The 18,552-nt window shown below is 41.3% G+C and overlaps 1 protein-coding gene across 4 annotated transcripts; it reads right to left on the reverse strand.

Moving 5' to 3' along the window:
* Positions 1 to 11,414: 11,414 nt before the first annotated feature.
* Znf22 (zinc finger protein 22) lies at positions 11,415 to 17,533 on the reverse strand. 4 transcript variants are annotated; one of them, XM_041678331.1, is made up of 2 exons: positions 17,499 to 17,533; positions 11,415 to 13,594 (listed from the first exon to the last, which is right to left on the reverse strand). In XM_041678331.1, the coding sequence occupies exon 2, from the start codon at positions 13,506 to 13,508 to the stop codon at positions 12,795 to 12,797; it is 714 nt and encodes a 237-aa protein (XP_041534265.1). In that variant the 5' UTR covers positions 13,509 to 13,594; positions 17,499 to 17,533; the 3' UTR covers positions 11,415 to 12,794. The 4 variants fall into 4 exon arrangements, with proteins under 4 accessions (XP_041534265.1, XP_041534252.1, XP_041534274.1 ...); XM_041678318.1 differs by lacking the exon at positions 17,499 to 17,533 and adding an exon at positions 15,335 to 15,924; XM_041678340.1 differs by lacking the exon at positions 17,499 to 17,533 and adding an exon at positions 15,118 to 15,253.
* Positions 17,534 to 18,552: the final 1,019 nt, after the last annotated feature.

Genomic DNA, 18,552 nt, shown 5'->3' on the forward strand with positions numbered 1-18,552 from the left:
GAATTAATTATAAAAGGTAAGCTGAGACTTTGTCAACTAGCAGGTATAGACCCAGCAGAAATTATAGTGCCTTTTACTACTGAAGAAATAAAAAAGTTATGGGAAGACAATGAACCATGGCAAAGAGCTTGTGCTAATTTTTTTGGAGAAATTAATAGCAACTATCCCAAAAGTGGTAGACTTAACCTTATAAAAAGAACTTCTTGGATTCTTCCTAGAATTGTACATGATGCTCCAATAACTGGAGGCCGTATGTTCTATACTGATGCAAATAAATCAGGGAAAGCAGGTTACAAGTCAGATGAATTGAGTAAGGTGGAACAAAGCCCTTATAATTCTGTCCAGAAGGCAGAATTATATGCCATTCTTATGGTGCTAAGGGATTTTAAAGAACCTCTTAATATAGTTACAGATTCACAATATGCAGAAAGAGTTATCTTGCATATTGAAACCGCTGAATTTATACCAGATGACACAGAGTTGACTTCATTGTTTATCCAGGTACAAGACATAATCAGGAACAGGCTTTGTCCGATGTACATAACACACATCCAGTCCCATACAGGTCTGCCTGGTCCTCTAGCCCAAGGCAACGCTGAGATTGATCAATTATTGATTGGAAGTGTGTTGCAGGCCTCAGAATTTCATAAGAAGCATCATGTCAACAGTAAAGGCCTAAAGAAAGAATGTTCCAATACTTGGCAACAAGCTAAAGACATTATAAAGGGATGTCCTACTTGTTCTTTCTATAATCAAACACCGTTGCCTGCAGGGAGTAACCCAAAGGGCACTAAGAGAAATGAAATCTGGCAGATGGATGTGTTCCACTTTATGGAATTTGGTAAATTAAAATATGTACACCACACCATAGACACGTATTCAGGTTTTCAATGGGCTACTGCCCTGAGCTCAGAAAAGGCTGATTCAGTAATCACACATTTATTGGAAGTTATGGCCATCATGGGTATACCTGCACAAATAAAGACAGATAATGGTCCAGCATATGTATCTAAGAAAATGAAACGCTTTTTTGATTATTATAATATAAAACACATTACAGGTATACCAAATAATCCTCCAGGTCAGGCTGTTATAGAAAGATCAAATCGTACTATAAAGGATATGCTGAACAAACAGAAAGGGACCGAAAATACCCCCAGAAATAGATTACATAATGCTTTATTAACCTTGAATTTTCTTAACGCTAATGAGAAAGGGACGACAGCAGCAGAAAGACATTGGATAATGGAAAAGTCTGCTGAACTAAATCAACCGATTTATTTCAAAGATGTGTTGACCTCTCAGTGGAAGCCAGGAGATGTGCTACGCTGGGGAAGGGGTTTTGCTCTTGTTTCCACAGGAGAAGAAAAATTGTGGATACCATCAAAATTAATAAAGTTTCGATTTGAAGAGGAGAAACCTCTTGGAAAGGAGAAATGACAACTCATCCACAATGATGATATTCATACAGGTGGTAAGAAAAACATATAGAATGGGGGCAGGGTTCTGTTCTTATCTCCACAGGAAAACACTCATCTTTGAAAAATTCAAGGGACCCTGGATGTTTGGATACTGACAGATGGAATAATACCTGCCCAATAGGAAATATCAAGACAACTGAATGGGTTGTGTAAGTAATATTAAACCATATTTCTAAATTTATAAAGCTGGTTTTGAAATTGAACTCTGGCCAGTCCCTCTCCAATTCCAAGCCTGTTAGTAAGAGAAAAACCCAGAGTTTCTGGAGTTTCTGTCTCATGTCAAGAGCCATGATATGGGACAGAAAGAAATATGAGTTTAGAAAACATCTTTGCTTTTCTTCATATCTATCATACTTTTCATTGAATATATCTATCATGTCTTTCAGTGAATATATATATATATATGTCTATATGATTAATGTTTAAGTTTTTCACAATGAACAATGAGTTTTTCCTGAAGTGACATTTGAAGTTTCCAGGAAGAAGATGGGGCCCCATAACAACAACTCCACCTGGTTGATATGACATCATGATATTGATAGCGCTACTACAAGACCTGCTTTGGGTACCAGCTGCATAAAACAGTTCCAACTTGGTTAGCTGAAATGGTGCTCATCTTATACAACATTTTGGCCAGACCTGCACAAAATACTCAGAGACTATTTGCAATTTTAAAAGACATTGATCTTGAAATTTAACCATCATTTTACTTTCACAGGATCCCCCAGAAAGAATGTTGCCCCCATGACAGCTGGAAGTAATTCTAGAGGACAACGTCCCCTCTCCCAGTAAAGTTTGTCCTTGGGTTTAGGGACATCATTTAGGGGTTGATTATAATTAGTATACGACTGAGGGTTCGGGGAGGAATTTTGTAAGTTCAGGGATCATTTTGAAAAAAAAAAAGAGGGATGATGGGATAATAGATTTGTAATTGTGAGTTACTGTTTTTAGACAAATATATTGGTACAGATTCTTGTATATTGATACAAAGTTAAATTATATTGACTATTGTATGCATTCATGTTTCTCCCTCTGTTTAAAACATTTTTATGTATTGACATATATTGTATTGATATATATATATATATTGTATATATTTACCATATTGCAGTGTACATTTCTACCTCTGATTAAGATACTTATATAATGTTTGTGTATTGATATATATTTACCTACTGCAATGTATATTTGTACATTGTTTATTTTTGGAAGTCATTGTCCTCATTTGTTTCACAGTCGTTTATTGTCTTAGTCTTTAAGTTAGATAGATATTGAGAATTATATAGACTAATAGTCATCTAAGTTTGTCATTTATAATTAGACTAATCAGGTTCTTTAGATATATAGAGATTATACTCAGTATAGATAGATAATCTTCAACTTCTTCAAAGAGCTGTAGAAAATGGCCTTTAATCTAACTCAGAGTTTTGCGGTAGTGAGACACAATTGCTCCTGGCAACACCACTCTATTCCCGAGAGAATATTGAGCACCAAAGACACTCCACCTGGAGCCTTTCTTTTTGGCAGAACTGGCCTTGGGGCAAAGAAATGTCCATACCTCAACCACTGACAAAGATACAGAGCGTGCATCAATGGATAAAACAGGACTGTCATATCCTGCTAAGACAGGGTAAGATAGTTTTGAAAAGTTGCTTGCCTTTGAAAATGGTATGTCAGTTATGTTAGGCCTTAGCCAAAGTTGGTTACTTCAATGCTGCTAACGTGACTTTGGGTGATTGCCCAGGTAGCTAGTTGTCTCTGTGATTTGTTGCATGTTTTGGAAGTTGTTTTACTGAACTTCCTAATTACCCAGGTAACATTATTTCCCTTCTCAGATCTTTGGTGTGGTAGAAGCCTATATAAATGTAGTTACTTTCTCTCATGACTTGGCCAAGTTATTTATTATACACGACCTAAACTAGTTAGAATAGGATATTTGTACTTATTGTATATAATTTCATAGAAGGTTTAGAACTCTCTTATTTAAACAAAAGGGGGAGGTGTTGCGGGAGGTCCTCCCGTTCCTCCAGCCTATAGCTGCTGAGATACCAGCCCATTGGGGCGTGGTCTCTCTCCCTTTAAAAAAGCGGCCACTTCCCTCTCCTCTCTCTCTTCACTTCCTGCTCCGCAGACGACTAGACTCCCTTCCTGGTTGTGCAGAGGGCTGACGGTGATCTGTAAGTTTTTTTCCCCTTTAAATAAATACCACCCTATTAATCATAATTCCAAACTGGTGTGGCATTGTTTGTGACTTACGCCATCACTATACCAAATGGGGACCAAGTCCTACAATATATGAGTCTAAGGGGGCCCTTCTCCTTCAAACCATCACATCTGGTTTGAATTATTACAAATTAATAAATGGTAGGTTCACCAAGCTCCAGGGGAAAGTCACAGATCCATAATATATGGCTAGTACAAATTGTACTTGGTGTTTTTTTTAAAGATAAAATCAGAAGAGTAGGGAAGGGGGATGGATCAGAGAGGAAGTGGAGTAGGAGATGAATATGAAGAAAAATACATGATACAAAACTCTCTCAGTACTAACGAGAAAGTGGGACTATACATCAGGACCAAATAACACGTGATTTTGCAAAAAGATGCATTTGTGAAGTGCTTTTTAGCACTACTTATGGAGAAAAATGGAGTTTCACTAGGAAGATGTTATTTGGGATAGCAGTCAAGGATGCTTTCTGAGGTAACAACTACGAGATTCATGCTGCTAGAAGCAGAAGGCAGAGAGGGAAATGGAGGCTTTTATCACTGTCAGCCATCACACACAGAGCATATATTCTGCTTATCTTATCTACTTTGTCCTGCAACTTAGTGCAGTGATAAGTTGTCTTCCAAACATAAAGGAAAATAATAATTTAATAGACACTAACAACACATACTTCTTGCTCATTACACTACTTCTAGCCAATTACTAACTTCCCACTTATAATGCCTCTAAATTTTGGGCATCAATATCACCTGGAGGCTTGTGAAATCACAGGTTTCTTGGTTAAAACCCAAGAGTTTATTTGCCTATTGATGGCCCCCAAGAAAGTCCATTTAACACCAATTCCTATGTGAGAAGTAGTTACCGGCCATAGAAAGCCTGGGCTCCATTTCATATTCCTTTGGCACCCATTTCAGTTCTCTTAAGTATAGATTAACCCTTCAAGAAGATTAGCCATGAGGGAAGTGAAGTTGAAGAATTAATAAAAGTCTTATGTTCTGGGACAGGGCAGTGAATAAACAAATCAGTGCTACAAGTAAAGCGTGTAACCGTGTGACTATTCACGTGGGGATGATTGCAGAAAGTGTGGGCTTGAAAGCATGAGAGAGGAGAGGAAGGCGCCAATTTATTTTTGTCTGCCAATTTCATGCCAATTGCTTCTGAAAATCATGAACAGTTTTCAGTAATTGTGACAGACCATTTTAGAGAGGCAGTGCCATTCTCTGGGGCTCCCCAAAATCCCAACACACAATGTTTCACCAACTAGTCACTGCAGTGTGGTAACTCAGTGGATAATTAATCCCATGGGAGCTAATTTTTCATTACTTAGTTTGACTTGAAAATGTTTTCTGCAAAACTCACACCTTTGGGAAATTGTAACATTTTGCCCTCATCTTCTTGCCTATACCCTAAGGAATTAGGGAGGAGATGTGGTTACTAGATATTCCCTAAACTGTCTTAGTGAATCTGCCCTTTGGCCTCAGGGTAGGACTATCTGAGACAGATAAAACATAAGTATTTGACAGTACACTATTAGTAATATCCAGTATAATATATACATGATATTATTGTTCTACATATGATGGACCCTACATGATATGGTGTACATTGAGTATTAGACCTTCACTGAGGAAGAAGAGAAAGAGAACACCAGAGGTGTAAAAAATGTAAGTTCCAATATCAGGTGCAACAAAGGGTGTAAATAAAGAATAAGTGAGTAATTGGAGGAGTTGTTATCAGGAAATATAGAAAAATTCATTCTACCCCATTTCTGGATACAGCTATGAGATGGAATGTATGGTGGCTACTAATGATTTTGAAAATCAACAGTAGTCGAGGGTTTGGGAAAAATACCAGAATCAGAAACATTATCAACTCAGCTGTAAGTTGACTATGGTTCCATCCTGCCCAAGGACTGGAAGTGAGCACAGAGCAGGAAGAGAAAACTGAGACCTGTTGCTACGCTATGGTAAGGAGGAACACCAGGAAGTTTATATGCTGAGAACCAGTGATGAGACAATACCTCAGGGAAGAGACCACATTAAAAACTGTAAATAGTGCAACCATGCATGGTTGAATAGAGAGGCCAAAGCCAGTGAGAACTATGGGATTAAGACATAACCAGTATTGTTACTCTTTCCTCTAGGTCAACTAGGTCTCAGTATACCAAGAATGCACTCCAGGATTGCCTGGCTTAAGAGGCACTTCTGAATATCAGAAGTTGTTTAAAACTGGCCCTAAAGAGTTTATTGGTACTAATTTCTAGATGTCTGTCGTTTACTCTTTTCCCACACCCTTTGAATATGGAATCAAATTAGATCAACTGAGATGGATCCCATCCTGGCACTGTGGGACAATGGACAACAAATCATAGAATATGGCTAATCATTGTTATCTTCAGAGAATATTCTTCAGAGACAAGGGGAGAAACCATCAGAATTGAAACAAGGCCATGCTGGGCATGGAAGCTCTTCCCTGTACTTGGGAAGCTGAAGCACAGAGTTATAAGTTTGAGGACTTCAGAGGGACTAGGTTTCATGATGAGACCCTGTCTCAAACCAGCAAGAGGTTAAAAAAAAGGTTCTTATATGTGGTTACCTGACACCAATTAAATTCTCAAACCTTGGTCCTTCCTTGCATTTGGTCCCTCCTTGCCTTCTATTATCTATGTTTCAGATACAGACATGTTTCATCTCAAGACTAAGGTGTTAAGACATAGTGGAGACCTGTAACTGGCTTGACAGAAATGAAGCTAGTCCGAAGACACACATGTGCTCCCAGTCTGCTTATTAAAACAACGGAGCCCAAGAAATAGGAATTGCCCAAGGAATCTCCTGCTGGGAGAAGGGAAAGGTATCCACTGGAGGGTAAATATGCCTCTCAGAAAAGATTTCACATACTTCTAATAAGTTTTCAGACCACATAGAAGAATTTGACTGAAGTCTACAAGATGATGGAGAGTGGAGGGTGGGACCGCAATTTGACCAGGGCTGCTTAGATGCATATATCCCTGCCCTCCATTTAAAGCACTTTAATTGGCGTTTCAGAATTTCATATATGCACATAATGTGCTTTGATCAAATGCACATCTAATCTTTCCCCTCCACTTTCTCGCTATACCACCACCACCATTCCCTAATTTTATGTCTTCTTCTCCTCCTCCTTCTTCTTAAAGTGCAGAGTCCCCTTAGATATGCCAGTGTGTGTGCAGGATCATCTATTGAAGCATAAGCATCCTTGCAGGGGGCTAACTCCTTTAGGAAGTTGACTCTCTCTCCCCCAAAATATCAACTGACAAAGCCCTCAGCTGAGCGTGGGACTTCTGACCCTCCTTCACACTGGGATTATTTTTTGACTTGATCTTGCTCATGTTTTGTGCATGCTTTCACAACTACTGAGAGTTCCTACAAGCAAGTGCACTGTTGTGTATGTTAAATACCACCACATGTATGTGTCTGTGTGGGGGTGCATGTGCACATAGAAGGAAGCCATGTAAGGAAACAGTGGGAGGAGCCTCTTGCAAAGCAGTAAGGCAGGATTCACTAGAAGCCAATACTGCAGAAATTTTGGACATTAGTTTCTCTCCTCCAGAATCACAAGAAATTTAACTTCTATTATTTAATAGAAACTGTGATTTTTAGTACTACAAGACATATGCCATTTTTACATATCTAATATAGACAACTGGTCCATAATGTTCTAAATATTAAAATCATTATTCAACATCTTTTGGCCTCTGGGCACTTGGACACAAGCACACACACATATAAACAAACAAACAAATACATAAATAAGTAAATATTTTAAAGTACCAGAAAATGGTTAAAAAACAGAATTTCTAATATTTTAATCCTGCTATGCATTTGTCAAAGACTTACTTATATCCTGTCTGTCTGTCTATCTATCTATCTATCTATCTATCTATCTATCTATCTATCTATCTATCATCTCTGCCAGTTGTGTTTGGCTCTATCCCTCCTGTTCACATCCCCACCCAGCCCCAGTCCACCTGCAAAATTTATTCTATTTCCCCTTCCCAGGGAGATCCACGTGCCTCCTGAGAGCCCTCTTTTTACCTACTCTCTCTGGGGCAGTGGGTTGTAGCATGATTATCATTTACTTAACAGCTAATATCCACTTATGAGAGAGTACATACCATGTTTGTCTTTCTGGCTCTACATTATCTCACTTAGGATGATTGTTTTCTAGTTCTATCCATTTGCCTGCTCATTTCTTGATGTATTTTTTTTTTAACTACTGAAACTCCATTGTATGAATGAACCACATTTTCTTTATCCATTCTTCTGCTGAGGGACCCACTGTTACTTTAAAAAAAAAATGTCTTACTCTTATTTGTGTATGGAGGCCATGTGTAAAGAAGACAATTGTGGGAGTCAGTTCCCTCCTTCTATTATGTGGGCTCTAAGGACAAAACTCAGGGGGTCAGGTGTTGGGGTAAGCATATTTACCTTGCCAGTCCCCCAACATTTTTTGTAAAATGTTTCAAAATGCGAATTTATTTATGGTATTTAAAACAAACAAACAGAAACAACAAAACAGGCTGATCTCAAACTTGCTAAGTAGCCAAAAATGACCTTGACCTTCCTGCTGGGATTACAGTGCTGGGGTTACAGACAAGTGGCACTTTTTGCCATTTGTGTGATGCAGGGGATGACTACTGCACCAACTGATCTCTCACTCTCAACCCTCTAAAGACCTCCTAAGGTCCAGATTCCATGTACAGTATAACTAGCTACTCACTCTGTATCTCAAGCAAGTAGCCTTTAAAACATTAAAACATTATTCTGCTCTTAGAAACATTTATACAAGTGAATTATCTTAGAAAAGACTTTATTACTTATTAAAGTAATTGCTGTTTTGTGCTAATTTGCCAGAGTTTTGACGACTTAGTAAACTTATCTTAAAAGTCTAAATTCTGCCAGGTGGTGGTGGTGCACACCTTTAATCCCAGCACTCAGGAGGCAGAGGCAGGTGGATCTCTGTGAGTTTGAAAGACTAGCCTGGTCTACAGAGTGCATTCCAGGACAGTCGAAGCTACACGGAGAAACCCTGTCTCAAAAAAAGAAAACAACAAAAAAATCAAGTTCACTAAAGTTACTTGCTTAAGTCTTCTCGATGGCTACTTTACAACCATTTTAGGTGATATTAGTACATTTAATGCCATCTAATACTATATATATCTGTGGTGTAAATGTGTAGAGATACATATTTGAGCTTGATATTATATGGGAGTTTGAGGAGTTGCTGTAGGAATTCCTACAGCCAGTAGCCTTTAAGTTATCCACCCACTTGGGCATGGCCTCTTATACTATTTATGCCCATGTAAAGTACATGTCCGGCCTCTTTTCTGACTGCGGGATTCAGTTGCTGTTCCCCGTTCCAGCAAAGGATTGTGATCTGTGAGTTTACCCTTAATTAAAAAACCTTTTATTATACTCAATTCTGAGCTAGGGTGGGATCTCTTTTTTAGCGTCCTTCCTCACTAAGGATATGTAGTGAATGCAGTGGCCCATGCTCCATTTTATAACAGGCCTGTCTGGATTTTCAACATATAAAACAGGGAATGGAATTTTTTTTTCTTTTTGGAGACAGGATCTCACATATCCTAACTAGGCTGGCATGAAAAGTGTTATGTATCAGAGAGTGACCTTGAGCTTCTATTCTCTTGCTTCCATGAGATTACAGATGTAGGACCAGTACATGCTTAAAGCACTGCTCTGTTTAATTAGTTCCATTTGGGAGGAGAGGAAGGGAGAAAGAAAGAGGGAGAAGTGAGAACCTGCCATTTGGATAGTCCTGCTATTTGAAAACCTGCCCCACATGTATTTGTCTTATTTTGGTCTTGTATATGAGGCCACCTGTACATATGCTAATGTTTGTGTCACTAGCACTGTTCCCTAATGTGTAAGAGTCCTAAGGTTTTGATTTTCATCAGTGCTATAGATATATTATCCTACTAAGTCAAGGACTAAATTTTGCTTCAAAAGTGGGAAGTAAGTACATAAGGGCTCTGTGTAGTTCCCTGCAGTGATGCTGTAGCTCCCTTACATGCTCGTGCATTCTACAAACCTTCTTGGTACAAAGTTTAGGACTCTTCCAAGCTGGTGTCCTCTGAACTGGTCCTGTTAGTAATATCAACCACGTCTCTGTCCATGGGTTAATTCAAACTAGGGTTGGTTCTCAAATACTTTTCTTGTGTTTTTTAAGCTACCTTCAAAACTTTGTAACTGTTGTCTGCTAATATTCTGCACATGTACAACTTCTACCAAAAGAACTCAACGGTATTACTATTAGAGTCACCAGATATCACAAACAGGACAGAATTAACCATGCGCTCTGGATAGACTTGGTCCAGCAGTTCCTGTCTGCATGCCTAACGTTTGTGTATCTCTAACTGCTTGAATTTGGCATTAATTCCTTAGCATCTGTGACCAGACAGACGAACCAAGGTGGATCTCACCCTCATGACAAGGGAACATGAAGCTCAAATGATATGATTAATCATTGATGTCTTCAGAGTAAAGGGTTTGGGAATGGTGGTGTAGAATAAAAATGGAAGCCACGCTGAGTCTGGCAGCACGTCTTTGTATTTCTGGCACCTGGAGGGCTCCAGCAAGGAAACAAATTCAAGGCCAACCTGGGCTTCACACCAAGACCGTATCACAGCAACGAGAGAAAAGGAGTTGGCGGTGCTGTTATGAATACAGCCCCAATGCACCCTTACCTCAGGGTGTCTATTTCTATTCAGCTTGCCACTTGTTTCAGGCCAAGCTACTCTTAACTCCTCATCTTACTCACTGGGCAGAAAACATTTTGGGTATACTTAAACACCACAGAAAACAAACAAAACCTCTGGAGCTTTTCTTGTTTTCTCAATAAAACATGAGGCTAATGAGTCTGGAGGAGCTTGGGATGTGGCTCAGGGATGAAGCACATCCCTAACACGCCCCAGAACACTGTGGGTTAGATGAGGAAGACGTCTGCAGTTTAACAAGAGTTGTGTTGGTCAACATCTGACACTGGAAAAATTTCTATTAGCATATTTCCTTATTAACTTTACACAGCTGTGATCTTTCAATTTTTAGTTTCTAAAAAGAAACACAAGATACACTGGTTACCAGAGAAGACTCATATAAATCACATCTTTGATGCCCACTAGCTTTAGAGTTTTCAGAATACATACAAACAAACTATATTAAAACCTTGGGAGTTTGTTTGCATAGGAACATAGGTAGAACCATTAGATAAGAGTGTAAGCTATTAAAACTAATTGAAAGGCCTTATTGTGGCAGAAACCCCATGGCTGGCACCCGAATAAGAAATTCACATAACCTAAGAAAATGGGGTTAACTTCCCCCACAGAAGCAATCTCAGAAACAAACCTAACGCTGACAGATGCTCAATAAGATCCCATGCGTGCCCCTGGTATAGTGATTTGGCCATAACAGGATGTCAAGGATGACTGCAACAGCCTTACATTTACAGGACATTTTGGATATCATGTTGAAGGTAACTACTGTCAACAGGCCACATGCAATGGCTCTCCATGTACATGAACAGGGGTAGGAGGGAGGTGACATCAGATCTGAGGAAATCAAAAAGAGCAGAAAAAGAAGAGTCTCCTAAAAGCTGTGATTTGTTTCAAACTCACTGGAAACAATTTTGCCCAAGGAAAATAGAAAATAGCAGTATGCAAAAATATCTCATTCTTTATTTTTAAGGATAACTGTCATTAATACAGGAAGAACTGATATTATAAAAATCAGAAAAAAATTAGCATTCAATAAACAAAACTTCAAACTCAAGGCTGACTGGGAATGCAGTTTGGTATTGTTCTGATGGAAGACAGACGTATGTAAGTCTTAAACAGTGCTATGAAATAAAACAGGTAAATTCTAACAGGGCTTCAATGTGCTGGACAAACTCGTGTACAAACATCTGTTTCAGACAGTCAGAGATATTCAAAGCACAGTCTATGACATTGCAGTTCTTCAGGCAGGAGCAAGCTGAGGCCTTCTTGGTAAAATACAGTTTATTCATGCAGGCGCTGTGTGTAAGAGAACAAGAGCATGCCAAGAAGCCACTGGCATGATTCAATGTAAACCCAATCCAAGTTCAAGAAAGCAAGTGCCACGGCAATGACACGATCACAAACGGTGTCAGGGACAGGAAGTCTGTGCTCTCTCATTTGGGTTCCTTAGAATCTCTAAGAAAATGGTAAGCAAAATAAACAAGACAAAAATTAAAAAAAAAAAGCCACATGGGGACCTTTTAACCCCTTTAATCACACAGTAGAAGGAAATAAACTAAATGGGCTTAAAGCCTTCGAATGCTACAATAAACTATGATTTATCCAAAAACAACAAAATCATGTGTGAAGAAAACTGGGAAGAACTGGAGATCATTACGTTAAGCAAAGTTAGCCAGACTCAAGAAAATAACCAAATACATCTTCTCTCATTACAGAACCTAGGGTAAACATTTAAGTGGAGGGAGCTCTAGGAGGTGGAGGTGAGGGTAAGAAGGCTGGATACGAGCAAAGTACATCACATACAATGGAGAAAATGAAACTCATTACTTCATATAATACACACTAACAGAAAAGAAAAACATCTACAACTTAACACATTTTATGTCAAATGCTGAGTCAACACTTGAACTAATGTTAATAAACTACAGAACATTAAAAAAAAATAAAATATAGTCTGTCCCAGAACGTGAGAATTCATTCCTTCTTCTTTAATGATTGCATCTACAGAAATTCCTAAAATCAGAGTAATCATTGGCACACCTGTGAATCATGAAAACCTGATGCTTTTTATCAAAACAGAGGGGAGAAATTTCAACTGAGGCCAAGGATATTATATCCTCACCAAACATTTTTTTTTTTCAGTTCTTTGTGCTCCATGTCACACGAATGCATTATTTTTCTAAAGAAGTGAGGGCAGCTGGACTGAGTTTTAGCCCAATGTCACGAGACTCCTGGCGTCTCCATGCTAGGGAAGGATCCGTAATCTAAGTGCTCTACTATAAAGCAGCCTCGCTCTTAAGAGAGCATATTTGCCTGTCTTTCACTTTTTCTTTTTAAAAAGGCCCGAAGCAGTACCCTTCACCTGGCGTAGCCCGGCCACTGCCTTCCTCCCTTTACCAGCTTTCCAGGACACCGGGTGAGCTTTGGCCTTGGCGTTCTTGCCCCTCTTGCGTGGCTTCTTGTCTTTGTGCACCTTCATGTGCTGCCGCAGGTGCGAGCTCTGGCTGAAGCACTTGTCACACTCCTCGCACTGGTAGGGCTTCTCCCCGGTGTGGGTTCTCTGGTGCTGAATGAGGTGCGAGCTCTGGCTGAAGCAGCGGCCACACTCATCACAGCAGTAGGGCTTCTCTCCAGTGTGAACCCTCTGGTGCTGAATGAGATTGGAGCTCTGCTTAAACCTCTCTCCACACTCATCACACTTATAGGGCTTTTCCCCAGTGTGGATCCGCCGGTGCTGAATGAGGTTCGAGCTCTGGAAGAAACTCTTTCCACAATCAGCACATTTATGGGACTTCTTCCCTGTATGGATCTTCTGGTGCTGAAAAAGAGTGGAGCTCTGACCGAAACTCTTCGAACATCTACTACATTTGTAGGGCTTCTCATCCACGTTCCTTCTCCGCCGACTTAAGCCGGAGTCGAATCGAATGGTCATCCCCCATTTCTGCCGCTGGCGGCCTGTCTTACGCTTGGTCTCATAGGTTTTGCCTTGGTTTGAGCTTCGAGAAATAGCCCCTTTAGGCTTTGCTAACCTCATGGTGAATAAGCAAATGTATCGTCGAGAGATTCTGCTGTCTTCTGAACTAAGGTCTTATAGCCTAGAGGAACGCAACTCAAAATTTTCTGCATATAGAAGAAAAAGAAAAAACACAGATCAAGTGTTACTCAACCTTAACACACCTCTTCAGTCTACCAAAATTGCATCCAAATTTAAATCTAAGCACACTTAAAACAAAACAAATGCCACTTTAAGGCACAAATACATGCCAGTTAACTCTAACTCCACAAGTTAAACTCAGTATTATCACCATCAATTTGCAATTTTACTATGCTTGGGCAGGCAAAAGAAAGGGTGAAGAGAAACATGAACGTGTTAGGGAGCAGCAACAGAGAGTATTTTGAAGGACCGAAAAGTAAAAACAAGATACAGCTTCAGTGGGAGTAGAAAAATAACTGCAAAAGACCAAACTTTCTGCCATAGAGTATTTCACTTCAGTGTGGACTGCTAAATTTCTCATTTAATAGCAGCTACCTAAGACGCTCAATTTTGAAAGAAATGAAAGATTACACTAATCCACCATAGATTCCTATCTATTCTTACTTGCTTGGCTATTTCTGTTGATTATAACCTAGCAAATTGTGTTGAAGATGGAAGCTACTCTGTAAAAAGAATTAGAAGTAAGTACATGTGAGAAAAATCTGAAGGAATGCTTTAGTCTTCCTTCCCAAGACTGCGCTGAGCCAAGAAAGAAGGCACAATTCTAAGCTTTAAATTAATTTTATTTGTTTATATTTAAGGTTGTCTGGAAGTTGTTTAAAATGTCAAAAAAAAACCCTCTCCATACACACACACACACACACACACACACACACACACAACTTCACATAGGTGACAATATGGGAGAAAGAGAGCAGCACAGAAAAACCTTTATGGGTGTCTTGGGTTAGAAAGCCTACTTGCAAGTCAGGAATTGTCCTGAGTTTCCTCGCGTATAAGCATATAAACTAAGTAAATAAAAACACAAATGACAATTTTTTCCCTCCTCTTCATTTTGTCGTATAATACCTCTGCAAGCGTTAGCAGTGCTCAGGACTTTTTCTGGGTGTTTAATAATTTTATCCGCTGTACTTACAGTGGAAGCAAGAGCAACCACTGCCTGTTAACTGTCTCAGTTATGACAGACCACCTAATACACAGCAGACACTGTGTGATGTACATGGTACTCAATAAATAGTTATAATGGTAATCATACATTTTTAAGCACAAGTTTTAAATACCGAGGAAGCCACAACTGATTGGATACTGATGGATTATGAAATCTACCTATGGATGAAGTAATCATACTTGCAGGCTGCCTACGTGCGCTATCTTATTTTTAAGGGTTTTATTCAGTTTTATGCCATCACCTCCGTTTGTGGGTTTGTAAACAAAGACACAATGCTAGTTAGCACGCCCATCCCAACCCAGGAGCCAGCCGCCTCCGGGGCCCGATTTCTCACTGGCCAGAACTGGGGGCCCATCGCCCCCTCCTCCAACACCAAGTTCGGTGTTCTGAGTTCCTCAGTAGAAGAGAGGCTCGGTAAAGCTGGGGGGTGGTGCCCCGGTGCCGGGAACCCGTCTTGTCGGCGTGCACCTCCTTCCTCACCCATTTACGAGAGCAACAAAGCGTCCGCCGGTACCCTGTAAGTGGCTCACAATGGCCCGGTGCAGCCTAAGCATTCCTACAAAGGAGTCCTTCTCCGCGACAAGCGGAGGCGCCCAGGCCGAGGACGCTCGCCCTGGCCGCTCGGGTTCGGCTCCGTGGCCCGCGCAGTCCCACCCGACACCCGCCCAGGTCGACCCGCAGCCCGGGGCGCACTCACCGCGCAGGCCGCCACGGTACTCGCCTCGCGCCTCGCTCGCCGGAAGTGCGGGCTGTTTGCGGAGCTGCCGGCCGCTCTAGGAAGAGGCGGAAAGACCCTCTATGGTCCTCGGCCCGCACCACCGAGTTGTGCCGATTCTTCCGGTGGTCCTTTTTTTTTTTTTTTTTTTTTTAATTCCTCTCCTCTCCTCTGAAGGCCGACTCCAGGATCAACCGCCAGGCCTGTCATCTGCTCTCTTTGTAGTCCAGTCGACCCACACGGGACCAGGCATTTGCTAATTTTTTTCCCCAGCCTAGCCTGTCCAACTTGTAAATTGCATTCTCAGTACCGAATATCTAGTGTAAAGAAATAACGTCAGCCTAAGGTGTTAAAGTCGAGAATTTCTGGAAGACACTGTCTGCAGAGGCTGATTGACAGATTAACGCTGCAGTGATTAAGGCTGATTGGGATGTTGCAGGTCCAGAGCATAATTCCTGTTTATCTTGGGCAGCGTTTAGCCCCTTACACGTCCGTACCTACCCCACCTCTGTGGACGAATGGGTAACATCCTGACAGATAAAACACCTTTGGAATGTATTCCATAAAATCCCTTTCTCCAATCAGAAGGCTAAGAATGCTATCCGATAAGATCGACAACTGAGATGTCTATCCTGGGCTGTGACCTATTTCTCTGAGATTTTCCACAGATGTCTTTAAAAGTGTCTTGATGCATCACTTCAATATATGAAGTAGGCCAGGAAGATAGTTCTAATGTCTAGTTTTGTGTATCAACTTGACACGAGCTAGAGTCATCAGAGAGGAAAGAGTGTCAGTTAAGGAAATGCCTCTATAAGATTTATCTATAGGGAAGGCATTTTCTCAATTAGTAATCAATGTGGGAGGGGCCAGCTCTTGGCTGGTGGTGCCATACCTGGGCTGGGTTTTTTTAAGAAAGCAGACTGAGCAAGTCATGGGAAACAATCCAATAATCAGAACCCCTCTAGCCCCTCCTCCCCCGCATCAGCTCTTAACTCCAGGAGACTGCCCTATTTGAGTTCCTGTCCCTGACTTCCTTCAGTGATGAACAACAATGTGGAAGTGTCAGCCTAATAAACCCTTTCTTACACACACACACACACACACACACACACACACACACTGTCTTGATGTATGAAATTTTTTGTTCTGGTATTGCAAAACCTTCAGGAAACTAGTTGCAGGTTGGAATGTGGAATTTGAGTATTCTAAATTGGTGTTCCTTGGGGCATGGTCACTCATGTTTGACTCCAGGGTAAACTGTTAGGTCTCTTTTTTTTTTCTTTTTTCATTATTTATTTATTTATTTATTAAAGATTTCTGTCTCTTTCCCTCCACTGCCTTCCATTTCCCTCCCCCTCCCCCAATCAAGTCCCCCTCCCTCATCAGCCCAAAGAGCAATCAGGGTTCCCTGCCCTGTGGGAAATCCAAGGACCACCCACCTCCATCCAGGTCTAGTAAGGTCAGCATCCAAACTGCCTAGGCTCCCACAAAGCCAGTACGTGCAGTGGGATCAAAAGCCCATTGCCATTGATCTTGAGTTCTCAGTAGTCCTCATTGTTCGCTATGTTCAGCAAGTCAGGTTTTATCCCAGTCTTTTTCAGACCCATGCCAGCTGGCCTTGGTGAGTTCCCGATAGAACATCCCCATTCTCTCAGTGTGTGGGTGCACCCCTCGCGGTCCCCAGTTCCTTGCTTGTGCTCTCTCTCCTTCTGCTCCTGATTTGGACCATGAGATTTCTGTCTGGTACTCCAATGTGGGTCTCTGTCTCTGTCTCCTTTCAGCGCCTGATGAAGGTTAATATTCAGGAGGATGCCTATATGTTTTTCTTTGAGTTCTCCTTATTTAGCTTCTCTAGGATCACTAATTATAGGCTCAATGTCCTTTGTTTATGGCTAGAAACCAAATATGAGTGAGTACATCCCATGTTCCCCTTAAGAAACTGTTAGGTCTTTGAAGTGAGCGATGAGGTTTTGCATGAGCCCCTCCTATCAGAAGGAAACCAACACATACAACTTACTAGTCAGGAACCTCAGCCTGGAAAGGAAGTTTGTTCAAGTTCACGCTGTGAGTGACAGCCTAGTTTGGAAAGGCGCTTGTTTACCTCCTCCCCTGAGGAGTCCTTCCCATGTGAAGACGTCAGACTCATCCACATGCTGCAGACTCCCTCACTGGCAACCTCACTCAGATCCTGTAAAGAAGTTCTCAGCACAAAAGAGATTGATTTGCCCCAGAGGGACAGAGAGCAGGCAATAAGAGACAAAGACAAGGGAGAAGGGGAAGGGAACAGAGGGAGAGGGGAAAGGGGTATTTGTTCTGCAGGGAAAGGAAGGACTGCCTCTGAATAGAGGGGAGACAGATGTGCCCATAGGAAAATGGCAGTTTATAAAGGTAAAGGGGAAAACCCCAAGTTAGGATGAGGTATTTAATTTTGATTGGGCATGTTAATTAGATGTGCCAAAGCTGACCTTTGATTGCTGTACTTCAATACTTTAATAGCTGGACTTTGGTAGTCAGCCTCAGGAGGTGGAAGCGGCCAAATAAGGGTATATGAAGAGACACTAGCCCACTGGAACTTGTGGTTCTGGGCGGCCTTGCTTCCTCCCCAATTTCCTCTGCTTTGCTAAAACCATTACACTACATTCCTAAAGCTAGCCACCAAGGTCTCTTCCCTTATTTGGCCACTTCTTCCTCCTGGGGCTGACTACGAAAGTCCAGCAATCAGAAGCCCCTTTTGGTTCACGTAATTAACATGCCTAATTAAAGTTAAACACTCATCCTAACATAGGATTTACCCTTTACGTTTATAAATCTCCATTTGCCTATGTGCCATGTCTGTCTCCTCTCTTTGCAGAGACAGACCTTTGTCCTTCTCCCCCTGATGGAGGAAGGTCATTGGCTAATAAAGGCACTGCCCTGGCCCATTTTATTGGTTAGAGGATAGGTGGGAGGAGTAGGCAGAACAGGACGCTGGGAGGAAGAGGAAGTGAGCTCAGTCTCGACAGCTTTCCTCTCAGGAGCAGACGCCTGAGAGAGACGCCATGCCCCGCTCCCGGCATGAAGCTCCGACCCAGGATGGACTAGGCTAGAATCTTCCCGGTAAGACCGGTTCTCACAGATTATTAGAGATGGGTTGATCGGGATGTGAGAATTAGCCAGTAAGGGCTAGGGCTAAAGGGCCAAGCAGTGATTAAATGAATACA

This window comes from Microtus oregoni, unplaced genomic scaffold (assembly GCF_018167655.1).
Source record: "Microtus oregoni isolate MIOR12 unplaced genomic scaffold, Mior012 000002F_ref0000024, whole genome shotgun sequence".
NCBI lineage: Eukaryota > Metazoa > Chordata > Mammalia > Rodentia > Cricetidae > Microtus > Microtus oregoni.

What these genes read in the sequence shown, in the direction of transcription:
- Znf22 (XM_041678331.1), bottom strand. Translation starts at nt 13,508, where the DNA reads ATGAGGTTAGCAAAGCCTAAAGGGGCTATTTCTCGAAGCTCAAACCAA.